The 27,085-nt window shown below is 46.2% G+C and overlaps 3 protein-coding genes across 6 annotated transcripts; 1 reads left to right on the top strand and 2 right to left on the bottom strand.

Moving 5' to 3' along the window:
• Positions 1 to 728: 728 nt before the first annotated feature.
• On the top strand, positions 729 to 13,506 carry rrbp1a (ribosome binding protein 1a). Of its 2 annotated transcripts, XM_079729103.1 has the most exons (27): positions 729 to 892; positions 2,289 to 3,066; positions 3,731 to 3,879; positions 4,349 to 4,471; positions 4,661 to 4,813; positions 5,095 to 5,213; positions 5,568 to 5,721; positions 6,843 to 6,960; positions 7,316 to 7,500; positions 7,904 to 7,938; positions 8,026 to 8,098; positions 8,212 to 8,249; positions 8,355 to 8,436; positions 8,612 to 8,652; positions 8,762 to 8,843; positions 8,969 to 9,058; positions 9,164 to 9,265; positions 9,425 to 9,514; positions 9,609 to 9,701; positions 10,439 to 10,510; positions 10,608 to 10,688; positions 10,808 to 10,891; positions 11,210 to 11,281; positions 11,927 to 12,010; positions 12,157 to 12,255; positions 12,598 to 12,741; positions 13,032 to 13,506. In XM_079729103.1, exons 2-27 carry the CDS (start codon positions 2,307 to 2,309, stop codon positions 13,068 to 13,070), a joined length of 3,162 nt encoding a protein of 1,053 aa, XP_079585229.1. In that variant the 5' UTR covers positions 729 to 892; positions 2,289 to 2,306; the 3' UTR covers positions 13,071 to 13,506. The 2 variants fall into 2 exon arrangements, with proteins under 2 accessions (XP_079585229.1, XP_079585230.1); XM_079729104.1 differs by lacking the exon at positions 11,210 to 11,281.
• A 727-nt stretch (positions 13,507 to 14,233) lies between these two features.
• cfl1l (cofilin 1 (non-muscle), like) lies at positions 14,234 to 16,632 on the bottom strand. The gene is made up of 4 exons (XM_079730492.1): positions 16,472 to 16,632; positions 15,442 to 15,737; positions 15,148 to 15,224; positions 14,234 to 14,844 (listed from the first exon to the last, which is right to left on the bottom strand). The coding sequence occupies exons 1-4, from the start codon at positions 16,472 to 16,474 to the stop codon at positions 14,723 to 14,725; spliced, it is 498 nt and encodes a 165-aa protein (XP_079586618.1). The 5' UTR covers positions 16,475 to 16,632; the 3' UTR covers positions 14,234 to 14,722.
• A 1,116-nt stretch (positions 16,633 to 17,748) lies between these two features.
• LOC307071033 (calpain-2 catalytic subunit-like) lies at positions 17,749 to 26,564 on the bottom strand. Of its 3 annotated transcripts, none has more exons than XM_079729885.1 (21): positions 26,246 to 26,564; positions 25,765 to 25,834; positions 24,063 to 24,181; positions 23,562 to 23,695; positions 22,989 to 23,157; positions 22,810 to 22,893; positions 22,466 to 22,551; positions 21,866 to 21,940; positions 21,332 to 21,492; positions 20,786 to 20,973; positions 20,682 to 20,693; positions 20,060 to 20,271; positions 19,932 to 19,968; positions 19,765 to 19,830; positions 19,553 to 19,610; positions 19,395 to 19,459; positions 19,178 to 19,246; positions 18,987 to 19,065; positions 18,716 to 18,832; positions 18,050 to 18,108; positions 17,749 to 17,946 (listed from the first exon to the last, which is right to left on the bottom strand). In XM_079729885.1, the coding sequence occupies exons 1-21, from the start codon at positions 26,480 to 26,482 to the stop codon at positions 17,920 to 17,922; spliced, it is 2,124 nt and encodes a 707-aa protein (XP_079586011.1). In that variant the 5' UTR covers positions 26,483 to 26,564; the 3' UTR covers positions 17,749 to 17,919. The 3 variants fall into 3 exon arrangements, with proteins under 3 accessions (XP_079586011.1, XP_079586012.1, XP_079586013.1); XM_079729886.1 differs by having other exon boundaries at positions 20,804 to 20,973; XM_079729887.1 differs by having other exon boundaries at positions 26,276 to 26,564.
• Positions 26,565 to 27,085: the final 521 nt, after the last annotated feature.

Below are 27,085 nucleotides of genomic sequence, written 5' to 3'. Positions count from 1 at the left end.
GCCTTCTTTAATTGAGCTATAAGGGAAACTATATGGCTGTATTTCACTGTTTTTATTTCTTACCATTCCACACCGCAGGTTTGAGTTTAATTAGTGGTTTCTTTCTTGAAACATATGAGAGCAATTTTATTGTTTTCAGTGTTTCCTTCAATAAAAAAATCCTATGATTTGAACTATTTTCCATATACACGTAGCTAACTTTAGGGATCTTGGAAGAGTAATGAACCAGTTCATATATAATTGAGGGCGTCAGTAGAATCCTGATGCACCATTGGTTAGAAAATATGAATACACATTTAAATGTATTTCTAGTGTGAATTATTTTTTGAATAAAGATGCATAAAGAAGGTTTAATAGCAACATGTATACTTACAGACTAATGAGGAGGTTCAAAATTAAGAAGGGACACACTTTAATTATGTTTGAGGTGACGAAGCGTTCTGCTACCAGCCTTATCTTTTAGCTGCAGGTGATTTGACACTTTAATTGGGCTAAGGTGTGGCTGGGTTTGATAACTTCAATGCATGACCTCTTACCCCATGTATTCACCTATACCAGCTACAACTCGCTCATTTTCAGATTGAGTTAGACCGGCGTTAGGACTACATCTCCCAGCAGCCCCGGTTAGTGACGGCGTCCCTGCCAGCCAATGGGAGGCTTTGTGGCATGACGGTAGCTATGTAGGGCACGGGGCCAACACGTCTAGCCAGCTCAAAGTGCCACGACTTCACAGCGCACAGATTCCCAACTGGACTGAAGCAGAGCACAGGAAAAAGGAGAGTTAGCGAGATAAATAGTCAGCGAAACGCCACAACTGTAAAAGAAAAACCAGGACTTTCTGTCCCGTTTTCATTCATTCCAAAGCTAAACTCCGAGCTGCTTCCTCCGAGAGGTAAGTTTTGAAATTAGGATTTTTTTTTTTAAAGTGTTAGCTAACAAAAAGCTAGCTTTCCAAGCCATCTCCTACTGATTCCCAAGCTACTTATTAAAAGGCAAAAAAAGTTAGTAATAGATGTATTTGAGATGCCACTGTTTGACAGTATAATGGGTTTAGCGAGGCGTTGTGCAGCCAGCATTTTCTCCCATTGTGAGCATGATGATGACGACCAAGTTCATTGATACAAGTTGCTGTTAGCCTCTGAGACTTGATGCTCAGATGCGGGCCTGATAAGTATATCTATCTACATGTCTTTAAGAACCACCTCCCTGTCATTGTGTTGTCGTTTGTTTGTTTTAGCTGCTGGATTGCATGCCATTGTGTTATAATTCAGTTTGTGGAGTGTGTCTTGCCAAATCAGAGAAGATGAGAGGGAGAAAAAATAGATTGTGGATGAGTCTAATGAGCTTTAATTCATCGCTAAATCAACATGAACTTTGAAACAGAACATGATAACGACTGGGTTCACTATGGATACAGGGATTAACTTGAGCATGTACATATGAATGGGCAGACCTATATTGACCATTATGTAACAAACGTAGGCTCAGCCATTTTACACCCCCTGGAGGTGTAGACGACTTTTACTGAATCCCCTCGGACTTTGTGGAAGAAGTCTTTTTTTTTTTTTCAGTTGTAGGCCTAATAACAGCTTATTCATTCCAAGCCTGTCAAACGTATGGTTTAGTGAATAAGATTTCATAAAAAATGGTTTCATCCAAAAAACGATGGAGGTGTGTTAGAATAGTTGACTTGTATAGTAATACAACCTAAGTATCTTCAACATTAACTCGGATTATTATTTTTCACCTTTACATTGCTGAATAAAAAATGACATACTGAAATGCTTTCATTCATGTTTTAGTTTATTTGAATATGAGTGACAAGTCCCCTAAGACGAGGCTCATGTGTTCATGTGTATGACCGAATGTCTCCCGTACCCAGAAAGTACAGAAGAATGGTACATGAGCCTTCAATGGTGGGAAGGATTTCTCTGTTCCCATACGTGTTCTTAACTCATGGTATAAGCTTAACAGCAGCCTCTTGAGGCCGGTAAGCTGAACTACTATTTGTCCCACAATCGTGCCAGACTTTTTTTTTCTTTATGGTGTAATCATGCGCTATGAACTGCTCGTCGTTTTCATTGCTCACTTGGTTTCGTTTCAGCTCGGTAGGAGAATATATTTCCTTCCTGGATGATCTTCTTTTTACAGTAACTTACTTCCTTGAAACCTGTGTTCACGTTCTGTTGTCGATATTTCACGTTCTTTGACCATTTAAGTTTAGGGTGTTGTTACTTAGCAACGTTACGACATTTAACATAATTTTAACGGTTTGTTTCTGTTGACAGGTTAATTACATTTGAATCATGGATATCTACGACCCGCAAACCCTGGGCATCCTTGTGTTTGGTGGATTCATGGTAGTCTCGGCCATAGGCATAGTACTGGTCTCCACCTTCTCCATGAAGGAGACCTCATACGAGGAGGCATTGGCCAAGCAGAGGAGTAAACAGGGCAAGATTCAGCCCCCTCGCAGTGACAAGAAGAAGAAGGACAAGGCCTCTGAGAGGAAAACCAAAACAAAGAAAAAGGACGAAAAACCCAACGGGAAGATCCCCGAGCCAGAGGAGGAAGCGGAGGCCGCCGAGACCGACCCGACCCCAGAGCCGGTCGCCGTCCCCGTTGTGGCTGCCGCCCCCGAACCGGAAGCCCCCGCCCAGGCCCCTGAAGAAGTCCAGCCCGAGGCCCCCGCCCCGGCCGAGCCCTTGCCTAAGGACAAGAAGAAGAAAAGGGGAGGCAAAGTGGAGCCCGCCCCCATCCAGGCGGCCGCTGCCCCCGAGCCCGCCAAGCCCGCCCCCATCCAGGCCAAGTCCGCCCCGGCCCAGACCAAATCTGCTCCCCCGCAGGCCAAGTCCGCCCCGGCCAAATCGTCCCCGGCTCCTGCTCCACCGAAGCCAGCGGCTGTCCCTAACAAGTCTGCCCCCACGCCATCCACCAAGTCTGCCAAGGCCGCCCCCACCCTGGAGGCATCGACCAAGGAGGTCCCGGTGATGGCAGTGCCCCCTGTGGCCCCGGCTAAAGCCCAGGAGCCCAAGAAGAAGGCCCCCAAGAAGAAGCCCGAGCCTGGTGAGTCGGTGTCTCTTGACGGGTATTAACCATGACCCCGGTGGTTCCCAGTGTCGGAAGACGTCAGGTCTTGCGTGGGCGAGGGGGGGGTCCCCTACTGGTGGTAGCGGTGGCACTGACGCCTTGTCGGTACCGGGCGGCGATGAGCTTTTAGCTGTGTGTTCGTGGGAAATGGTGTCGCTGGGAGGAGGTGGGGAAACATCTGGCACTCCATGCTGGAGGGGAAGGGCTGGCCGGTCTAAACACACCACTGGCCTGTTGGGTGAGCTGACAAAGGCTCTCTCAATGCACACCCCCCCCCCCCCCTCCCCCCAACAATAGCCGGGCTTCTCTTCTGCTTGAGTAGGGCCGTCTGCGCCTGGTGCCACTTCGCCCCTCGACTGCGTTAACCAGAGATTCCTTCTCCACTCTCCCGGGAAAGAAGTCCCAAGTAGTCCGTTCTCAAGTGTGTGGGAGGGGAGAATCAGGCTGTACAAATAAACGTATACATTAGTATATTTTTACGGACACTGAAGGGAGATGGGTTGATACCGCGAGGGCACGTCATGTAGCACCGGACCACAGGTGGGAATGTCGCATGTACAGCGACACGGTTAGCGCACTAGCGTGTTCGCCTGTCGCTACCGCAGAATGCATTCACAATGTCTCTCTCCCCGCGTGGCAGCCGAGGACCTCACGGACGCCCCGCTCTACCTGCCCTACAAGGCCCTGGTGTCCACGGTGCGCAGCATGGTGTTCAGCGAGGCCGAGGCCCATCGGCTCATCGAGATCCTGACCGAGAAGGCCGGCATCATCCAGGACGCTTGGCACACGGTATGCTGGGGGGGGGGGGGGGGGGGCGATACGAGACGGATGGGGAAGGACATGATTTTAAAAGAGTATAAAAAAAAAAATACAAATCTGAATCCCAGCTTCCAAGTAAAGGCAAACAAGAGATTATATCCCACCCCTTTACTGTACGAAATGTAAACTAAAGAGGAATGTTTCTACGAGTTTGTCTCTGTATACAATATAAATATCGACTGTTGGTAATGCAGGTCTGCATCACGGTAGATTAACTGCGGCAGCCGGTGACGTTACTTTCCTGCCTCCCGGTAGGACTCGGTACTGACCACACGAGAGAGGTCTGTTAGGAATACAGGTCTCTGGTAGACTGGTGGCCAAATACTCAACTCTTTATTTTTGTGTCTTGTTCTCGACCCCTCTCTGGCCACTCCTCTCCCTCTCTCCCCTCTCCCTCTCTCCTCTCCCTCTTCCCCCTCCCCGTCTCTCCTCTCCCCAGGCCTCCCAGAAGGGAGATCCCGTGGCCATGCTGAAGAAGCAGCTCGACGAGAAGGAGAAACAGCTGGCAGCCGAGCAAGACGACGCGGGCGCAGCCAAGAGCCGACTGAGAGAGATGACAAAGGTTGAACTTTGCAACAGCTATCTGGTTCAGCTCATGAAACGACACACTCTGGTATCCTGTATCCTAATGAATGGAAAAACCACGTTCGAACATCTTTCGACAGAGATGCCACCATAGCCCGTGTCGGCCGTTATAAGTCACGTAGAGTCCGACGTAAACTGAAACGACTACGTCCTCGGTGTCCACCAGGAGCTGTCGACTGAGAAGTCCAAGGTGGCCAGTGTGGAGACCAGACTGAGCTCCCAGCTCAGCAAGCGAGAGCAGGAGATGATCGCCCTGCAGGCCCGCATGCAGGCCAGCTACCAGGACCACGTGGCCCAGACCCAGAAGCTCAACGCCAAGGTGCCCCTCATAGGCTCCATAAAGACCGCGTCGGGGTTGACATAAGCCTGCATCACATATTTTAGTGGTCCCCAACATATCATTGCTGTTTTTTTTTTAGTTTGCAATGTAACCTAGATCTTCAGTCCCTTTTTTATCGGTGATGTTAACTCTAGTCTATTTTCTGTCCCAGAATCCCAGAAAAGTCCAAAGTTAATTGTGATAATATGACTAATTATTCAACGCCAATTGTAAAGGCGCCCCTTGAAACGCCTCTGATCTATGTGGCCGTGCTCCCCCAGGTGGTAGCTCTTCAGGAGCAGCTGGACAAGGGCCCCAGTGCCCAGCTCACCCGCCTGCAGCAGGAGAACTCCATCCTCCGGGACGCCCTGAACCAGGCCACCAGCCAGGCCGAGAGCAAGTGAGTCTCACTCACTCACTCACTCACTCACTCACTCACTCACTCACTCACTCACTCACTCACTCACTCACTCACTCACTCACTCACTCACTCACTCACTCACTCACTCACTCACTCACTCACTCACTCACTCACTCACTCACTCACTCACTCACTCACTCACTCACCCACCCACCATCTGATTGGCTGATCCCTGCATGGGGAGAAGGAGGTCTCTGCCACACGGCTCCACTGACAATCTGAACCCAGAAATCCCTACTTTGTTTGACTTTCGTGTAGAGTTACTTTCATTGGCAGCGCGGATAGTTGTTCTCAAGTATTGATGTGTGTGTGTGTGTGTGTGTCTTTCTTCAGGCAGAACGCTGAGTTGGCCAAGCTGCGTCAGGACTGTATGAAGCTGACCAAGGAGCTGGGGGAGAAGACGGAGCTGCTGCAGGCCAACGAACAGGCCAAGAGGGGCCTGGAGGGCAAGGTGTCCGCCACCGAGAACCAGCTCGCGGCGCTGCAGGTTAGCCCAGGCCTCATCTGCGCTCTCCTCTTCTCCCTCATTCAGTCACGCAATCGTTCGGCCCTATACCCACGTCAACGCACTACATCCAGCTCTAGGCTGGGCTTTTTTAATATACTGCTTCAGCTTGCAGAAAGCCTTATTCCTGCCTCAGCGTTACTATTCCTGCCAGACGCCCAGCGGGTAGACCTTAAAGAAGACTGGTAGTTAGTCTGGGTAGCGGTCAGAGTCGTATTATCCAGCGGGGGTCCACCTCGGCCCCGGGGCCCTTATTGGCGGAGTTGTGAGAGCTTGGATTGCCTCTTAATGACAGGGCCCTGGCGGTGCTGGAATGCACCCACTGGGGCTGCTGGGAGGGTGCCTATAAGCGGGGACCAGCTGGAATGCGTATGTGCCCCTGCAGCCCAGTGAACCCCCCCCCCCCCCCCCCCCCCCCCCCCCCATGTTTGCGGTGTCCCTTTTAGAACATTATTCATTCAGTGTGGGCTGTGAACCGCCCGCTGCCCACAACACCTTCCACCTCCCTCCTCCTTGCGGAGACGGTGAAACACGAGAGGAATGTTGCTTTGTGCCCGACCTGTTTCTCTCTCCCCCCGTGCATGACAGTGTGTCGACGAGATCTCAAGTGTGCACCGTCTCACTGTTTGCTCAGCTTCTTCCCCCGGGCGTGAGGCAATCGTCGACCGGGTCCCCAGGCATGGCATCTGAGTAATGGCTAGTGCTTTTGAGTTTAGGGGGTAAAAGCTTACATCGTTTGGCTAGCCCTCTGTGGTGATCACCATCCCCACAGCTTCAGCCGAGTAAAGATTGGTGGCAACGTCTTCCACGTCTTAAAAATAGCCGTGTACGGTTGGCGTTGTTAACCGCACCTGCGTCACCCTAGGGGGCGGGGCATGAAACAATGCGCGCACGTCACAACCGAAACCTGAACCGGATCCTAGGGCAACTTTATTATCTACGTGGAGTCATAATTGTTACGCCTGTCAAGGGAAGAGTGACAAACAAAAAGTGATTAGACCAACAAGTATGCGATAGCTGCTTCTGCTGCCCCCTGCTGTGCGGTTGTGGCGACGGCGTCCCGCACAGCTGACCTGCTGCTACTGCTTATCGTCTCCCACCAGGTCAGCCATGCCGAGCGCGAGCAGGCCCTGCAGAGGAAGCTGGAGGAGGTGTGTGAGGAGCTGAGGGCCACGCAGGGCAGCATGCAGAAGGCCACTGAGGAGAGCAGCGGCCTATCAGGTTGGAGGATGGGGAGATGCCCTTATTATTCTTTCCGGTTTGGTTACGCGCAACCTGCACCGTGTACCTTTTTCTGCTGCAGCTTTTTGCTCCATTGAGAAACGTCAGAACTAGCGTAACGAGTGTTTCTCAATAACACGCGAGTCGGGCCGCCCTGGCAACGTCTTCTGAAACCGATGTTGCTAGAACTGTAACTACAACGCAAGCCACTAGATTGAATATGGGAAAACTTGGAAAGGGCAGGTTTAATGCGCACACCAAAATTTTTTCATCATAGATTGATTGAAAGGCAGAAAATATCAGTTGCCTGTACTTGGCACAGTGACCCAACTGACCTCATGTCCTGCGGCCACAGAGCTCCAGGAGCGCCTGGCCGGCCTGGAGGAGGAGCTGGGGAAGCGGTCCGGTCATGTGAGCGGCCTGACCGCCCAGCTGGAGCAGACGGCGGCGGAGAAGAGCCAGCTGGAGCAGCAGGTAGCCTCCATCACGGCCCTCCTGGAGGCCAGCGAGGGGAAGGAGGCAGAGAGCGCCACACCACAGGTTTGCTTGAGTGATTAAACATTAAACATCAATAATTCCAATCATTTCCACAATTACATAAAAGTCAGACACATAGCAATGATCATAATTAAGACATGCCTAAGATTGGCGTCTAAGCCATTGTTTCAAAGCCAGGATCCGGGGGTAGTGGGTAACAAGGCCGGCTCAACTGGCCACAACTTGTGCTTTGTGTTTTCTCATTAATATAATGTTGGGCGGGAGGGAGAATGAGTCCGTTCAGTGCAGAGGGGTTGAGCGCTGGCTTGCTCAGAGGCATAGAGTCCACATTCGCTGCATCTGATTTACCCAACCAGCTGAAAGGAGTCCATGTGTTTTATACAAGAAGAATAGTAATCTGTGAGCACTAGAGAAGACTTTCATTGTATTTTTATTTGTTTTTCAGGTGGATGCTGCCGAGATAGAACAGCTGAAGCTCAGGTGAGCGTCTGGAAGCCCTCCTCCTACCATTGAAGATCAGTGAAGGATGGCCACCTTGTGCTGACGTTGTATTCCTTTTGTGCCCAGTCTGCAGGAGCGTGACAGCGAGTTGGGCTCTCTCCACGAGGAACTGAAGCAGCTTAAAATGAAGGAGGCTGCTGTACGTGTTTTTTGTGTACTTTAAAGATCTTTTGCTTTGTACGCAACGTAAATAGTTAAGGTGTTTTGGCAGTTGCGCCGTATAATGACAACATCCTGTTTTGATTCTCTCAGCAGGAGGAGTCGTGTGCAGAAGCAGAGCAGCAGAAGAGGTACGGGCTCTCCAAAGAACCACATGCTGAGTCCAGACCAATCGGCTTAGTTTGTTCTCGATTTTTCTATTGACTGTCATTCAAATTCTGTCTTGTCTCTTTTAGCGAAGACAGCAGCCGTGTAGCAACACTCGAAGGTGAACTAAAAGCTCTCAATGAAGAACTGGAGCAGTTGAAGAACACACCTGTAAGATTTTATTTTTTGTTAATGTGTATTTGTTTGTGCTGTAATCTGTAAAATATGACTCCCATCTGACCACTGTACAGTTTAATATCACATCTGTTCTATCCCCCCTAAATGTTGAGCCGGTTTCATGAAGTACTTAGTTTGAAGTAACAAGTGCTTTGTTGTTCCTTGCTAGCGACCTGATAATTCAGCAGAGCTGACACAACTACAGTCGAGGTAAGGGGATACGGCTCGCACACAATCCAACTGTCCACTCCCATTATCGCCGCCTTCATTGTCTTTTGTTTTGTCTAACACTGCTTGTTTTGGTGCTTTCTCTGCCCAGTCTCGATGAGAGAGATGTCCAGCTTGCATCACTACAAGGAGAGCTGCAGGAGGAGAAGGACAAATCAACGGCCGCCAACAATGTATGAGTCAATTTAAATCGTGTCGTTTCAAGTTTGTTGTTTGTTTTAGTTTTTTGACCCGCTATAACAATGTGCCTCTCGGTTGTACCTTTTTAATATTTCTTTGTGTTCTTTTTCTTTCACAGGATTTGGCCGCACAGCTCAACTCGCTTCAAGCTGAAACCAAAGCCACCCTCCAGGCCATCTTCCCACAGATTGTGTTGGAGACAGAGGAGGTAGGGGCTCCACTCATGACAACAGCTGGCCTCCTGAGTACATCTCTAGATGAACTCCTCTTTGATAACATAGGTTGTCTTGCTCCCCCCCCCCCCCCCCTCTAGGTTAACTGGTCCCAGGTTTACATACAGAAGGCCCAGGAGGCGCTCGCTCACGTCGAACAGAGCCAGGAGAGCCAGGAGACTCAGTCGAGTACAGAGCTGCCAGTAAGCCACTGTGGGCTCTCACCATTGTGTTGTTCTTCTCTGTGGCGCCTGCAGTGACCTCTGGTGGTCAAATGTGGAACAGACAAAAAAAGTCAAATTTTTTTAGGTTTGTTGGATTTAATTGTGTTATTTATGTCTTCATCTCTTTGTTTTTTACAGCATTTGCTGGAGAAGCTGAAGGAGGCGGAGGAAAGCCAGAGCTCACTGCAGGCCGAGTGCGAGCAGTACCGGACCGTTCTGGCGGAGACGGTGAGGCCTCGACCCCCGGGAACGCGCTCGCCAAGCCCGGCAGGATGAACACCGCCGGGCTGACTTCCTACCCTTTTTTTTAACGTATTTTCAGGAAGGAATGCTGAAAGACCTGCAGAACAGCGTGGAGGAGGAGGAGCTGGTGTGGAAGGCCAAGATGGCGGAGTCGGAGGAGCAGTTCAGGATAGTACGTTGGCGCACACACACACACACACACACACACACACACACACACACACACACACACACACACACACACACACACACACACACACACACACACACACACACACACGTCATTTCAGGATAGTACATGGTCGTCGCCTTTGGGCGTTTGTTTTGGGGGTCTTGGTATTTTGAGTTTTTATTTTTATTATTTTTAAATTGTTATTGTATATATTTTTTTTATTAATTTACATTTTTTCATTCTATCCCTTGATGCTCATCTTAGATAAGAAAAATGTTAGCCTTGTAGGAAATCAATGTTCTAGTGAGTTAACACTATCTCTCCAGTTTAGTCTGGCTTGAAAGCCTGTCGAAAGCCTCTCCCAAAAATAGTTAATAATTAATAGTTAAAACAAGTGAGACCAATCAGCGTTATGGCTTGGGGAGTTTAAGTTCATGACAAACAAAGAGTTCCGCAGTCTGCCGAATCCGCAAAAAATTGCGACACCCAAAGCAATAACAGTATATTGCCTCGACCGAATTGCGACAAGGGCGAAGAGCGCAAGAGTGACATTTACTTATTGAATCAGATCTGCGTCAATTGTTTTAAACAACCTAAAGCTAAGCACAGGTGGAATAAATTGCTGCAGAGCAAGGCCAGACTGATATTCAGTGTGAAACCCAAGCTCTAATATCTGGATGGTGTCTCAGGGCTAGCATTGCCAAGCTCTTACCATAGCCACCCTCTTGTTTTATTAGGCTCAGGAGAAGACACAAAGTCTGGAGGCTGCCGTTGAAAGCTCAAAGGCAGAGACCGAATCAGTAGAGAAGGTGGGTGAAGAAATGTTTGATAAGATAACGACTGACATAAAATAAAGAATAATAATAATCAGCTAATATTAAAAATGTTTCCATCCATGACTTGCAGCTAAAAGGGCAAATGATGCTCCTGGAAGCCCAGCTGGAGAAGCAGGCAGAGTCTACCCTGTACGCCCAAGAGATCACAGAGGTAAGCTTCGCACCATCGATCAAGGAGAAGGCATACTCTTCTCGTTTATCGGTTGATGTTTGTACGTTATCGCCTTGCCATTCGTTCTAAAATGACGTTTGTGTGTGTGTGTGTGTCAGCTGAGACTACAGCTGACAGCCAGTCAGAGCCAGCTGGACTCCGCCCAGAAGGAAGCCCAGGCCCACAGGGAGGAGCTCTTACAGGTAGACGCATGGCCCCGCCCTGTTGGCCCCTCTGCCCTACAGAAGGTGCAGTGCTGCGCACACACACTGGGCCGCACTGAACACATGGCCATTCAAAGAGGAATGGAAAGAAACATAAAGACACCGAGACCTCAAAATCGGCGTAGCCTGTTGAACTCTGCTAAATGTCCCCGAGCCTCAGGGGCGGGGGGGGGGGGGGGGGGGAACCGTCTGACACGTTGGGCTGGATGTGGAGGAGCCTTTGAATTCGTCAAAGAGAGAAACCGAGGAGAAAGGGAGGGGATTAGCAGTGACGAGCTCTGGCCTTCCCCCTTTCAGGTCAGAGAGCAGCTGAGCAACTCCGCCGCGCAACCCGAACACAACGGGCCTTCTGAGGCCGCGCCCAGTCAGGTCAGGGTGCACGGCTCGGGAGGGCGCCTGCTACCTGCTGGGGGGGGGGGGGGGGGGTACTGGACAGCGGGGATGTCAGTCGGGCCTAGTCGGGAAACACGGATCTGTAGTTGATCAGCAGTGCTCGGCTGCTGGATCTGGGTCTCTCTCTACGTGGCTAACATTAGACTGGTTGTGGATTTGTTGGAGATGACGGCATGGGTGTACGTCCCACGAATATTGGGTTCACACCCTTGTCGCTTTAGCAAATGCAGCCTTTCCAGTTTGTCCAGTGCTACCCGGACCACGCCGTTTGTTCTAAATGTATGCGCGCCATGCTTTACAAATCGCACCTAACCACGGCCTTCCTTCCATTCATGCTTATCTTTAGCATGCTAACCTTCTCCTCATTGTTATTTTGCAGGAGTAGGTGTTTTTTTTTTTTTACTATTAATATATATTTACCTCTATATAAAATAATCATTTTGTCTTGTGCTGCCTGCAATGAACATCCAGTAGACACAGGTTATGCAGCTTTTTGTGTGTCTGGGAAGGGCTGAAGCTTTGCTCTTTGTTTACATACACACACTCATTCTATGGCGATGCATATGTTTATATTTGTGTGTGTGTGTGTGTGTGTGTGTGTGTGTGTGTCTCGGTAAACAGGTCCAAAGCGAGTTGAGTGTGAAAACCGAGAAGCTTCACGGGGAGGCGAGCTCGAATCAGCAGCTTTCGGAGGACTTCGAGCAGGTAAACCGGGTGGTCAAACTCAAGACAGCACCGACCCAATGAATCACACCGCGAATATTATTAGTTTTGTGGGCCGCCGTCCCAATGGGCTCGGCCGGACGGACTGCTTGCCGCCCTGACGTCGCGGTGCCGCTGCCGTGTTTCAGGCTCAGATGACCGTGGCCGAGCTCCAGGCACAGCTGGACCTCCTGAAAGCCGACGCTGACCAACAGCAGGCGGAGACTGAGGACGTGGCTCAGCTCAAGGTGCCCTGACGAATCCCCCGACCGCCCACGTCCACCGACGTGGACGAGCCCTCGCCCCCCACCCCCATTTTTTCAGAGCTATAAACGGGGTCACGAGCTAATGACAAGTTTGGAAACCGCTGCACTAGACTTTGCCGTTGCTTGTCTTGACCCCGGTGAATAGTCTTGTCTTGGTTGAGTTTCCTCCCTTTTCAAACCAAATGAATTGGTGTGTGTGTGTGTGTGTGTGTGTGTGTGTGTGTGTGTGTGTGTGTGTGTGTGTGTGTGTGTGTGTGTGTGTGTGTGTGTGTGTGTGTGTGTGTGTGTGTGTGTGTGTGTGTGTGTGTGTGTGTGTGTGTGCAGGAGCGCCTGGAGAAGGAGAAGAAGCTGTCCAAGGACCTGGGCCAGGCGGCCACCAAGCTCCAGTCCCTCCTCAAGGTGACCCAGGAGCAGCTGACCAAAGAGCAGGACGCCGTGAGGACTCTACAGGAGCACCTGGACGGCAAGGTGAGAACGGGGGGGGGGGGGGGGGGGGGGGCACGCACGCCCACTGGGCACCTGCAGGGTCGGTGGGGTCTGCCTCTTGAGTATGGCGTCATGTTGTTCTGTTTTAACCCATCGGGGGGCCACGCCCACCATGGACTGGGGGGGTGGGGTCTGCCCGTGAGCATGGGATCACTTTCTGTTTTGGCCCACTAGGGGGCCGCGACCGGTAGGTGGGGTCTACCCCCAGCGTATTGTGTCGGTTCTGACCCGACACCTTTTTGTAATTGTGTATTCAATTTTTTTTTTTTAAGGGCCAATATGGGGAACTGAAGGAAGGAACATCCGTCTGAGGTCCCAGGCCCCGACCAGAAGACACTACACAAAAACTGCCAAAAAATGCCTTATGATTACCATAGTCGTGCATTCCAAATATAGAAATATATATTTTTGCTTTTCTTGTACTGTAGTTCATCACAATTTTTTAAGATTCCAGTGGTGGATATCCAGAACATTTCAGTGTAAGTTTGAGCTAGGAATGCTGCAGAAGTCCATCGTAACCCCTATCCAAAGGAGACTCTGGCTGTGTCAGAAGTTATTATTCCCCCTGCCTTATAATATTGCCCCATAGCTCAGTGTTAAAAGGGAAATGGATTGTATGTCAACTTGTACGTCCACCTGTGCAATTTCTTTGTATGTCTTTTTGTATGTGATTAAACTGGGAACATTTCATGGTACAGCTGCCAATAAATTGTATGAATTTGTATAACTGAATAAAGCTGAACAAGATAACAAGTTGGTGGCCTCTCCCAATGGATAGTGAAGTTGCCAAATAACGACCAGCTGGATACACTTGATCACAAATAATACCAGTAGCTTTTGGTTACCCTGAAGCCTGAATAGTTTCTCAAGTGAATTGTTTTAAAGAAATTAGTTTAATATAATTGTTGCAATATGGCGTTATATTCGTGTCACCTTGAATTGACATCGGGCCAAAGTAACTCCGACAACACCAGTACCTAACACAATTTGATTGCGTCTACTGTTGAACCGTGTTGCCTCATCCGCTCACTTCCTAGTAAAACACGTTGGCAAATCCGAATGCCACAGCTACTCTGGCCTTTTTACGTCTACCAAATCGCTGCAATGTTGAATATACTTGAGACCGGTCTCCTTTGATAACGCGAGGCTTTGCCCCGCACTCTCTAGTTGCTGATTGAGGAGCTTCTAGTGAGACACAGTAAATGTAATGATATGGTGACTAGCCTAACCCAGGTCAAACATGCTCATCTGCCTCATACAATGTTCAAACTCGTATAACGCCCAACTCATGAAGTCGCAACATATAACATTTAAAGTAGCTCGTAGCTTAAAACAGGCCGGATCTATCTACAAGTTAGTTTGACCATTACAATGCAAAGGATGTTCCAATAAGCATTTAATCGTATTCTATGAGTGCCGGAGTTTCTGAAGTCAATTCTCCAGCTATCCTTAATATAAAAACAAATGGACAATATGAAGTTCATAAAAACTTTATTCCCCACCTTAGTGTGAGCTTCCAACATCACAACAGATGGCATTGTTGAGAGAAAGGTGCTTCATTTTTAATTAGGGCGTCTTCCCTTTTGGTAAGAGCTTGGTGTGCATTTGAAACTAGAGGCATGTTCATAAAAATGCCTTGAGTATGAAATGAAAATTAACAACAGTCAACGAGGATACTGCATCACTATAAAGCTCGAACTGAGGTCTACATTTGAAGAATGAACATTTTTTAAACCAAGAACATTGTTCATGGCGCCTTTCCTAAGCGGTAAAGAATACAGAATTGCAGATTGAGTAATCGATGGACCCACGCCCGGCAATTCATTTAATTGTGTCTTTGTTTTTTTAACACTTGTGTTTAATCTCAATTGTCATGTCAAACACATTTTTTATTTGATCCACATCAAAACAGCAAACATGGATAGCTCTGGCCAATGGCGCGAGGGTCAGTGGTGCTGTGCTTCTAGTCTTTTACATCCTTCCCCTCCAGCTTGATAATTCCCTTTCCAATCTTGCTCAGAAATGCGGACTGGTCTAAGAGGTCTGAAGTGTCGTTTATCTGCCAGTCGTGTTTGATCCCGCAAGCTGTGGTCAAACAAATGCAAAAGTTAATTTATAGCTACATGTACAAATTGTATATATATATATATATATATATATAAATATATATATATATATATATATATATATATATATATATATATATATATATATATATATATATATATATATATATATATATATATATATATAAATAAATAAAACAATGAAAGAAAACAGAATAAATCGCTGGCGTCATTACTGGCACCACGATTCTGTAGCAAAACTGAAACCCACAAGCATGGGAAGTGTTTTACTAACATGTGAGAGATGCAAAATAAAAATTACCTGAGAGTGCGTGTTTGAGGGAGTCTTTAGAACTGGCGTACAACATCTTAGTTTTAATCTTGGTTAAATCAGGGATCCTGGGACAAGGGGGGAAAAAAAGTGATTGAATGTTTTTCCAACCACATAAATGTGGTAGCATTGAAAACTCAATGATTGAAAATGGTTTAGGCAAACAGCTGGCCAGTGTAAAATCAATTAATTACCTGATCACCGTTTCAGTACATACTTCAATCACTGTGAACGTTCTTGAAACTTACATACAGCTATGCCCTAATAAAGTCCACAATAGCTTACCACATGATGAAAATCAATTCGTTTTTCTCCGTTTCTTTGGTTTCATAGCAGCAGTCGTAGACAACATAGCAAGCCACGTACTCCTGTAGCTTCACTTTCAGCGCCTTGTAGGCGTCTTGGCCTTCGCCATCGACGTCTCTTATCCGGATCGTTTTGTCCACACCGATCTCTCCTATTTCATCGTTGATGGTGAAAAACAAGGCTTTGAACCGGTCCCTGGGATCCTCCTTGGCGAGGCGGATTTTGATGCTTTCGATGCAATTCTTTGCCTCATCACTGACTTTGACTCCTGATGTCTGTTAGAAAGACGGTGCAAAACATTTGACTTGGCACCTCACATCTTCATGTCAAACAAGGATTGAACTACCAGTCATGTGGATATTGCTTTAAACGATTAGCTTTTCATTACCAACGAAAATGAAAAACGATTAGTGCTTGGTGAACGTAGGGAAACATTTAATCAACCAGTTAGCAGAAACAAACTGAAATCAGTTATTATAAAGAGTAGGAAATATATAAACACGTATAAATCAGTATAATAAAAAAAAAACTAAAGCGATGCATTAGGCCTACTAAGCGAGACGTAAAACTAAATCCACATAATAAGGCTTGGCAGCAGCATTCCAGCTCAATGATGTTCAGGCCTGACTGCTGCATTCCTCCACACGGGAAACAAGTTCCCACAGGCAACGGGAGAGCCTGCAGGCGATCTGCTGAAACCAGTTAGGAGTACAGCAGAGCCATACACCAACAGAGAAACCAGTCGACCTGACACCAATCGCACTCTAACTCCCCTCTGGAAAAATAAATAAATAAAATCTTTATGGATAAGCTAGTGTCTCCAACGCTGAAGCGTACAAAGAACGATACAAAAAATTAAAAACATCTTAATTGACAGTGTGTGGGAGAGTAAAATAAGAGGTAAACGGCTCTGCAATTAACTTCACATAGAGTTTAAAAGACGCAAGTGGTAGCCTACTAGCCAACAAAACCGTACATATTTAACACTAACTTGGGGAAAGCTACTTACCATTTCAACGTGTGTGTGAGTAGGGCAAAGACAAGAGATGTAGTCCGCAGCGATAGAGGTCTGGTAGAAGGAGAGGCGCAGATCCGAATGGGTGGAGGCAAGCAGACTGCGCACACCTTAACCTCCCGCCCTCAGGTGAGCTCCGACCGGCTGACTGAGGCTACGTGTAGACAATGATCCTATCGAACAATGGCTCTGGGGGGGGTCATGGTTTGGCACTTTTGTGTCACGGTGCGTATTTATTAGCGTTCCCAACCCGCAACTGTTTAAATCTTAGAATTAATTAAGTAGGAGCTTCCGGTTCAGCAACTTAGCAGGTGTGTAGGAACCAGGAAGAGGCGGTAAGCTGCGAGGAACTCCCTTATATGGGCAACACTGCTCTTCAAATATTTCAACCTTTTGCAACGTGGTGCGTTTTTATAGCCTAATATGGTAAAGGGAGACATGTCTGAGAAGGCCTTTTGGCCGTGAGGCGTTGTCTCTGGTCCCAAACACAACTTGAAGCTGCCGTAATTAAACAGCGTGCCTTATTCTCTGGTGCAGGCATATTGTGTGTTTAGATAAGACAAGTATTGCGGAACGCCCTCATTGTTTTTCACGCTATAAAATCACATGATGTGGAGCTTAGGGATGCCACTGATGAAGAAGGGCAATTACATGTCAAATATGACGTGTTTTGATATGGATTTGGAGACTCATTTGAAGGCGACACCAGGAACATTGCCAATAGATATGAAATGGAAAAGGGTAATTAGTGAAGTGTCAAAGCCTAATAAGCCGTCTTGACTCCCAAACCAGTTATAGGGTGCTGCATATGGACAGTTACACCAGCAGATAGTGTTGTATGTTGAGTAGGAACCAAGGAAAATTCCTCAGCATTGCTACCAGGGCTCAACCAGTTAAATCATGCTAAGCGGAGTGGAGAACGCAGTGGCATTTCTTCACGCTCCGATGCAGTTGGGTTCATTGTTAAGGACTTTCCTGCTGTGTGGTATCTATCAAGTCTTATTTATGAAAGTATTCAAGGTCTGTGTTGGGAGAACACAGGCCTATGTTGGCTTTCACCACCTCAAGACTAGAGGCTAGGTTCAAGTTTCTAGAGAGAAAAAGACACGTGATTATGAATCACTGGTAGGATACTTTGGGCTCTGCGTGTACACACAAGACCTCCCCCACTGAACAACACTTAGCCAGAGATGTGTGCAACCTTTATTAACACATCGAAAACCACTCAAGCATATAATTATCAAGGGATTCATGCGAGAGGTGAGAAAAGATGTACACACACATGATGTGATGATGTATGATGTACATGCATGCTATGTTTGATATATGATACATATGATGTGCATGATATGATGATTTCAATAGTGTATTGGAAGACGTTCAATACGGGATTCATTCGGACTGCGGTCATCACTGGGGGGGGGGGGACTGCCATGGCTGGACTACAACACCATGGACAACTGCAGCCACTGTGAACAAAAGATAAAGATGGCACGTCAGGTCACAGTGTTGTTCATCACACCGTCTGCCCCCACATTTGAGCGGATGTCGTCTCCTGCGGAGGCTGCTTACCTCCAGAGGCTTCAGCTCTATCCGGCCGTCGTGGTCTTTGTCCAGGGCCTTGAAGGTCACTGTGGCAAAGCGAGAGGGACTGTTAGAGTCTCTGTGTGTTTCTTTGTATTGTGATAGCCGTGGACTGGATGTCTGGACACGTAATGAGACATAGCTAGAGTGATGGAAAATCTGTGTGTGTTTTTTTAGTTTTTATTATTTTGGCTTTGTTTTCTATTTCTTGTGATATCTAGCCATCCTATCTGTTCCTCCTAGTGTTATCCGGGGTTAACCTTTGTGCCTTGGGTGAACCGGTCACAAGGGGGCAGGGATCCCCTTATGCTTTCCCCTGTTTGAGAACACAAGTGACTCTGGCCTTTGGCAAGCATGTCCCTGATTTGATTGACAATTGTATGATGATTGTGGGGAGGGGGTCAAACTGTTTAAATAGCTCTGTGCAACTGTATTCTGGGTTCACTCTGCTAGAGAGGAGACTACTGTACGCATACATTAAAATAGGTAAATTGTCTACAACTATTGTGGGCTTCTTTGCATTTAGAAGTCTCATCTGTCCTATACGCAATATCTCAAAGAAATTGCCACAGCACTAGATGCTAGCAGCATAATGAGACATAGCTAGCTAGCCGCATAATGAGACAACGGTTGCAATCAAACAGACCAACTCACAGAAGAGAATCTCCAGACGAATCACACAGCAGACAAAGTTGTCAAAGTCAATGGTGAGGTCTGGCTCACTGTAGCGAGCCACGATGATTTGATGCAGGGGGCTGCTGAGGGAAAACCCTACCCACAAAATATATATTCAAGCAAATTACATGCTACAGTTAAGGAAAAATGCAAGCAGAAATGGCATTGGAAGTTGGAAACCCCAACAGGATGTGATCATCCCGTATCTGAATCTTCCACTCTTAAGAAAAAAACATTCACAAATTCTCACCAGCCTCCTCGACAGCCAAGCGCATTTCAGTCGTGCTCATGAAGCCGTTGCCGTCTGCGTCTTTCCCCTTGTACAAAACCTGTCCAAGAGGCCCCACATCGCGTTCACCATTAGAGACACGACATTCAGGGGATGTAATGCGCTTTGTTGTAATAGCATTTATTATTTACACTAATACAACCGTGCCCCACCAGCAGTTTCTCAATCTTAGTCCACAGGATCTTAAACTCCAGAAGGCCAAGTTTTCTGGTTCCGTCTTTCTATTGATAATGGGGTCAAGGAACACGTGACGTAACCGACTCAGAATGTGATACTTTTTTGTATGTTTTTTTGTACTTCGACTATGTAATCACCCTTTAAAAGCACTTATTGAAGAACTGCAAGAGTTATTTAAGATAGAAAGGATACATCCAGTAGAGTGATCATGTTGCGACAAGTAGTTAAGCTAAACCCAGATGTCTTGATATCTGCCCCTATGGATAGAAAAGGCCAAAAGTGTAATTAATTATGTGTTGCTTTAACATTGAGCAAGGACGTCCCAAAGAGAAGAAAAAAACCTTGCTTACTCTTCATCACCACTTTGTTGAGAACCTTTTGCAGTTCAAACATGGACATTTCCGAATCCTAAGGCGTGTACAGAAATCATATCATTTTAATCCAACATAATAACCTCAATCAGCATCGAATCTAAAGGCTGTCTTCTACATATTTTACCAAAAAATGCTGTGGTTAAAACAACTATTCTTTTTATATTTAAATTGATGCATGAATAACATACCTTTCCAGAAAGTTTTCCAAACAGACTCTTAAACCTGTCATCTATTTCATCTTCATCCACCTCAATCTGCAGAGGAGTCAATGGAAAAGTACAGCTTTTGAGTTTTGATTGATTGATTTTGTGTGTTTGGCGGTTTATAAGACATCACGAATGAGCTGAGGTGGCACCTGTTCGATGTCGCATTTAATCGGGTCATCGATCTCTCTGGAAAAAAGGGACAAAAGTCACATGGTTATATAACCCTTTTAGAAAAGTTCAAAGTATCTTTTTGGTTCCGTATGAAGCAAAGACTTACTGGAAATCGGCTTGTTTCTCTGTGAAGACGCGCAGGTAGAAGTCTGCGTTGTGGTTGGGTTCGTAGGTGGACGGGATGATCAGGTACTCCCCGGGAGGAAGGCAGAAGCGGTTGCAAACTTCTCTCATGTTGGTGAAGGTCTCTGAGCGAGCCTGAGAACACTTGGTCTGGAAGAATCTCTTCTTCATGTGGACTTGCCTGCTCCCAGAAAACTAAAGCAAGCACCCCAAGTTTAACTTGTCATGCGTTCAACCATCCCGGTTGAAAGGGGACATATTATGCCACCAGGTGTGAGTGTGATTAGCCTCACAAGCCATTTCGAAAATCTGCCCCATATGACATCACTAGTGGGCGTGTCCACCTAGATCTGTGCTGGATAGATCAGTCTACCAGCCTACCCAGTGGACTGAAGCAAACGTTGCTCATCTATCCAGCACAGATCTAGGTGGACACGCCCACTAGTGATGTCAAATGGGGCAGATTTTCGAAACGGCTTGTAAGGCTAATCACACTCACACCTGGTGGTCTAATATGTCCCCTTTAATCTTCTCCTACAATACATAAGCGTTCTAATTTGTAAGAACAAGCCTCATCAAAAACGACCGCCTTTTTTTATACATACCTCTTTAGGCATCTGAAAAAAAGGAAGTAAAAGAACACAGATGTATTGGTTTTCGTTTTCATTGAGTAACAGAAAGAGGGTGCTCCTAGCACTGTACTCCTGACCTGAGCAACGCGCCGTACCTCGTAAATGGCGAAGCCCATGAACTCCAGGTCGTCTCCCATCTTCCTCATGCGCCGCTTGTATTTCTGCATCAGACCCACGATGAGGGTGCACCCCTTCTCCCCCTCACCTGGGTCGTCATCCACCTCCTCCAGCTTAATGACGAACTGGGGGTTCTTCCAGAAAGTGTCTGGCACCGCCCCCGGTTAAACCGGCGTTATTTAGGTGTTTGGTCAAAATACTATTGCCTATTTAGTCGTTTAGCAGACACTTCTGCAAAGACTGGTGTCATTAAGGAGTAGCTAAGGGGTTTTAGGAGTTAACCTTCCCCTACAGATAGACTGTAGCCCTCAGGTTTCAAACCAACAACCCTTCGGCTGCGCCGTGACCCTTAAGTCAGCATTTTGAGGGGGTTGCAGAGCCTATGCCATCCTTAATCTTGACAAAGCAGTCCATCATTGTACTAATGTTGCAGGGTTAATTCATGTTCAATTGCTTGAGCCCCAATTGTTAAAGCCTTGTTGTAGTGTCGTCATGAGGGGCTGTACCTGTGAAGTTCCTGCAGCCCCCAGCTGTGGATCCCCGTCTCCAGCCCTCCTCAAACTCAGACAGGGCCCACTTCTTCACCCCCGTGTCTGTGAGCGCGTCGGGTGTGAGGTTGCAGATCTCCAGCATGGAATAGTGACACAGGAAATCTGAAAAAGACATCCTGAGGACAAAAAAAGAACGCTATGACATAATTACTTACAGAGCGTTGGTGTAGTTAAACAGTTGTTTAGTGGCTCAAAACAGCCACCAACATTCCATAGTTATATAGCTGGGGGTCCGGACCGTCTGTTGCACCAATGTCTGCGTCCTAGCTGCTTCTAACGGCCAGCTATGTTTCAGATTCCTTTAAGAAAGGCTTTGGCTAGTGCCTGCATTAATGTAACTTCAATAGAGTGATAGGAAATGTTTTATTCAACCTGTTGGCACAGCAAAGGAATTGTAACAATATAATGCAAAGAAAGACATTTTTTATTTGGTTGCTTAACATGGACATAGAATGCAAATAAAAGTGAGCGTTTAGGCAGAAACGTTACCAAAACTCTCCGTCTTCAGAGGTCTTTTTCAGTCTGTCTCGGTCCGCATCCCCCACATAGTGCCACTCCATGGAACTGCAGAGCACGATATGCAGATCAATAGGCAAATCAATTTAAATGACTGGGTGTCTGTTCAATACCAACGGTGCTGTTTACATTTACATCTACTGCCGAAAGAACATTCCTGCTGTCGCGCTCCAACCATGGGGATGAAATATCAAACCAATAGTAGCTTACTCCACTTACATCTCATATCATATGTTTGAATACCGGGCTGGTTCTACTTGGCCTGACAGAGAGTCATGCTGTCAGTATGGAAATTTAACTGAATACAATCATAGCATGAGGTTCTGTACGGAGGTCCACCAAACAGCCGCGGGTGGCCAGGACATACACATGCTTATGTCTGTATGATCAGAAACTAAGCCTACAGGCCATGTGTGTGTATGTGGTCACTACACATGATCACAGTTAAGAGAGTGTAGGTCGGTCCCTGTCAAAACCCAACACGGCTGTCCACAGACTGCGCTCGGTTTGGTGAAACATGTCAATACAAGAAAACCAGTGCCAACCGGGTCACATGACCATCTGAGTACTCACTTGTCACTCCACCTCCCGGTCCACTCCACCTCCCCCCATGGGTTCCTGACGCGGATCAGCTGAACCTGATCTCCTCTGTACGCCACCTGGTGGCAATACGAGAGACACCGCGTCAGTCACGAATATCTTGCTTTATTTACTGTGTGCGACCGGATACCAATCACAGCAGGATATCAAGGGGACAAAACAAAAATCTGTTGAGGGAGGATTTGAAATACGATTTTGTCAACAAAACGCACAATCGTCACATCTCCCCTGTTGGGTTTTTTTCCCAGGACCTTCTTCCTCTGTGGGAGCAATATGACTCACCGCATCTCTGCATGGAAACTGTGGGCGCACCTCACCTGCTCTGCTCCAGTCACTGAGTAGGCGTGGCCCTTGACCAACTTACGAGACGTGACCGCTTCGGAATCGGCCGCACTGGTGATCTAAGGCAGAGAGGAGGTCAAGCTGTTAATACCACAATGATTTAGAATGAGGTGTTCTGCTTACAGAGGAGTTGATCTGAGATATCCCCACACACGTTGATGCTGCAGCCTAGGAGAGAGCCTCTGTCCAGGGCCTTTCTGATGATCTTGAAAAGGGGGGGTCCGGCCTTCAGCAGATCGTGTTTCTCAGCGATTCCCCCAGTGAAGTCCTCAAAGCCTTCAGTCGTACTGCCACCTGACAACGCCTCATAGCAGCCATTGAGCCTGCAGAGGAATACAGACCTTAGTTGTCGTCTAGTCGTCTAACACACATTTACCAGGGCAACACTAGACGATATCTTTAGCTCCTGGCAGACCTTCCAGTCATACTGTGTGAAACCCTACAATACTTGGAAAAGGTCTTCTATACTCAGCACCGGCCTCCGATACTTATCTTAGGCCTTCAATACTTAGCTCATGCCTCCTATACTTAGCACAGGCCTTCAATACTAAGCACGGACCTTAAATACTTAGCAAAGACCTACTTTACTTATCTTAGGCCTTCAATACCTTGTTTAGGCCTTCCATATTTAGCAAAGGCTCTCCATACTTCTATACGTCCTATACTCTATAGGATCTAGCTAATAGTATTCGTATTCATGTTATAATAATCAGCATAAGCCTAGTACTTAGCGTAGGCCTTCTCCAGCAGGGCGCTCCAGAACTCTGAGCTGTCAGCAGAGTGGACAAACAGCAGCTCGCCGTCTTTGGTTGGCAGGCGGTCATCCACCACCACGTCCACCCACTTCCCAAACTGCCAGAACTGAGGACGCATGCAGAGCAGAGGGCACACGGTGAGCTCTGCCTCGTTCCCAACGCCAACGGTACCACAAAATTAGGTCTTGTCAGAAATGGGGGAATTTACTGGGAATTGCATCACTTTTCATCAAAATGTTCAGTCCAATCTTTTTGCATTATTCTTACACCGCATTTTCTAAGTCAGTAAATCAGGCCACATTTTTGCAATTCCGTGGCAAAATGTCCTGGCAGACCAGCTGGTCAAAGCTGGGAATGATTTGAAAAGAGTAAACCAGGTCAATACCGTAGAGAAAATATTTCTCTTTTATAACACCTCTGCTTAAAAAACACTAATAGCCAAGAGTGTGCATGTGTGTGTGTTGACCGTGAACCTGGAAGTGGAAGATGCCAGCGTAGTTGTGCTCGAAGCTCTGGTTGGGAGGGACGACGTGAGACAGAACCTGCTTGTTGAGGGTCAAAGACGCGATGGCTGCTAGGAGCCAGCAGTCGCCTGGACACACACAGGTAACAAGTTAGGTTAAAAATGGCACTTAATGTACGCACTTATTGTGTGTTGTACGTCCTGTCACTTAAAATTAGTACTTAGCATTGTGTATCGTCTTATCCTAGCGATCTTTGTTCTATACAGGGAATGGGTTAACTCAACAATTGTTAGTGGTTGGCACTTGGTTTTATGAACATCCTTACTGTACCTACAGCGATATATTGTTGTTTCTCTTTCTTCGGACAAATGTACTTATTGTAAGTTGCTTTGGATAAAGGCGTCTGCTAAACGCCCTGAATGTAAATGTACAAATGAGGCCAGGGGATGTAACATTTAACACATAGGCCTACACAACGGTTGGACCTGACCTTGAATTACTTTTTTGTCTTTATAGTCTCGCTTTTGTCTCACATGTCCATTGTCCTTAAGCCAGGAAAGCCAAAGGAATAAGCTTCTTTCTAAACATACAGTGCTGCTCTACCTGTCCGGGCTGCAGACTGAAAGGTGAACCGGGGAATCGTGTAGGACAGCCTCGTAACTGCCTCGGCTATGAGGTGTCAGGGGACTCAGCATATAGGTGTGTTCAAGGGCGTGAAACGTTTTTCAACGATGAGACGTTACCACAGCACCGGTTATAGGACGAGGTCGACTTGTTTTGCCATGGCTCATTTTATATGCAAGTGGTAGAGGAAGCGCTATGAGATATATGTAGCAGTCAGTACTCCTCACTTGTTCAGTCTAATGACATGCGTGCACAAATGATGCAACAACACATAAGGACAAGTTGTTTTAATGACATGTGTTAGTGCCATTTTGCCATATTGTAATTTAGACTTAGATATTATTAGGATTTAGATATTATATATTTAGATTAATATTTAGTGATTGTTTATTATATTGATTAACTAATTGTTTTGCATAGTTTTGCTTTTTAGTTTAATAACTGTTTAGTGTACTTGTTTTCATTGCTTATACTTATTAGAGATGCATAGGACATTGGTTGCTATAGAGGGCGCTGTTATGCCGTAGCATTGAGGGAGAGTAAAACTGTTTTGTATCTATTTATGGCATTCAGTAAAGACGGAGCGAACGCACTGTTTTTTCTACCGTCGTTTCAACAGTAAACACGCGTAGATCTCGTTCTTTCTGTCAATGAGTGGTTAATCGACTGAGTATGTTTAGAGCAATTTACAAATGTACAACAAGGGAGTTTTAGCCACTACAACATGAGATTATTTGTATGCATTATGTTTCAAACATGTGATATGCCTTCTATTTTGTGACACCATTCAAATTCAAGGATTATCTAAAATTAGATATATGTATATATATATATATATATATATATATATATATATATATATATAGTGTATATTTTTTTTTAATGCAAAATATCCTGAAAAGCACCAAACACCTAAATGTATCAGATTGTATTATTATTTTAACAGTATTTGCAAGGTATACTGATCCTAAACCCAGTTAGGTTATGACATGTGTTTTGGTATGGGTTTATTGCATGGATGTGTGTGTGTGTGTGTGTGTGTGTGTGTGTGTGTGTGTGTGTGTGTGTGTGTGTGTGTGTGTCTTACCAAGTGCTCCCTGACAAATGTCAGTTCTCGTAGCATCTTCCAGTATAAATTTTGGATTTCTGCATATGTCCTGGCATAAGTGATCAAACAAACAATTAGTCAATCAATCAATGACATTAGGACAACTTGAGAACCATAATTATTGACATCACAAACATTATTGATTCTGCCAGTCTTACATTAGGCCACAGATTGATGATTATTTGCGTCTACGCTTGTGGTTTGAGTGATAGGGATTCTGCCCCAGTGAATGCGTTTTGGGTCACATACATTGACAAACAGCCTTTTCTTTTGTATAGGTTGGAGAACAGGCTGGGTTTAACATAACTTTATCATAATCAATTTGTCCTGCTCGAAATCCATCCGATAGGCCTATCTAGAAAAACCTTAAACCCGGTCATCATAGTGCAGATCATCACATAAGAGAAGGAAGTTTAACATATTCTGAAATGTCATTTGTATTACATATTAATCTACCAACCTTCGGTCTCTGCCATTTAACACCACGGACTTTGTATGAATTTGGTCCAAGATCTTTAAAACCTAAGGAAGATGTCACAGCCTCGAATGACTCATCCTCAAACAGCTTCCTGCGTTCCAAGCAGTCTCTCTTCAGCGCCTCAAAGTCTTGGTTGTAATAGTTCACCGCCCGTGTGTACCCGCCAATGCCTTGCGATCTTTCTCGATCGTGTTGTAGTTTGGAGGCAATCCCAGCCATTTTTTTGCAGTATAATTGAATCTATTTACAACTGTAATCCTGTATTCCTACACCACTGGAAGCATTTTTTGTCGACAGTTTGCATCACAAGCCGATGGAAGGACGATTTAAAAACAACACCGCCTGTCTCCACCCATTTCTCTTAAGGTGTCAACTGTGAGTGTGTGTGTCTTTGGGTGTGTGTGTGTGTTTGTGTGTGTGTGTGCGTGTGTGTGTGTGTGTGTGTGTGGGCGTGTGTGTGTGTGTATCCTGAAAAGTACTATAATTATGCAAATGGTTGAATAATCACACTTTTCGTTGTTAATGTTTCGATCAAACATTTGTAAATGTTAAATAAATAAAAAATGTGTGCAAAAGCTCACAATTGAACATCAAGCACGGTTTATTTAAAATATTTATTATTTATAAACTTAAGAAAAACAGAAATTAATATTCAATAGAAAGAAATTCAGACTCCGTGTCTAACAAAAGACAAACGGCTGCTGTCTCAAGTTTCTTACTGTTTCCAGATATAGTTATTATGCTTCCAGAGATGCATGAGATACAAGTTATCCACGGTGTGCATGCGCACGTGTGTGTGTTTATGTGCTCGTACGTGTGCAT

This window comes from Pollachius pollachius, assembly GCF_949987615.1.
Source record: "Pollachius pollachius genome assembly, chromosome: 2".
Classification (NCBI taxonomy): domain Eukaryota; kingdom Metazoa; phylum Chordata; class Actinopteri; order Gadiformes; family Gadidae; genus Pollachius; species Pollachius pollachius.
The sequence above is the reverse complement of the archived record's forward strand: the minus strand, read 5'-3'. Positions and strand labels throughout refer to the sequence as shown.

Coding starts and splice junctions, on each gene's coding strand:
- rrbp1a (XM_079729103.1), top strand. CDS start 2,307: ATGGATATCTACGACCCGCAAACCCTGGGCATCCTTGTGTTTGGTGGA. Junction 4,814..5,094: donor CCCAGAAGCTCAACGCCAAG/GTGCCCCTCATA, acceptor GTGCTCCCCCAG/GTGGTAGCTCTTCAGGAGCA. Junction 10,892..11,209: donor ACAGGGAGGAGCTCTTACAG/GTAGACGCATGG, acceptor TCCCCCTTTCAG/GTCAGAGAGCAGCTGAGCAA.
- cfl1l (XM_079730492.1), bottom strand. Junction 15,225..15,441: donor GAATTGATTTTCATCATGTG/GTAAGCTATTGT, acceptor CCCTTGTCCCAG/GATCCCTGATTTAACCAAGA. Junction 14,845..15,147: donor CCTCAAACACGCACTCTCAG/GTAATTTTTATT, acceptor GTTTGACCACAG/CTTGCGGGATCAAACACGAC.
- LOC307071033 (XM_079729885.1), bottom strand. CDS start 26,482: ATGGCTGGGATTGCCTCCAAACTACAACACGATCGAGAAAGATCGCAA. Junction 19,611..19,764: donor TTGGAAAACTTTCTGGAAAG/GTATGTTATTCA, acceptor TACACGCCTTAG/GATTCGGAAATGTCCATGTT. Junction 19,460..19,552: donor CAACAAAGTGGTGATGAAGA/GTAAGCAAGGTT, acceptor TTCTATCCATAG/GGGCAGATATCAAGACATCT.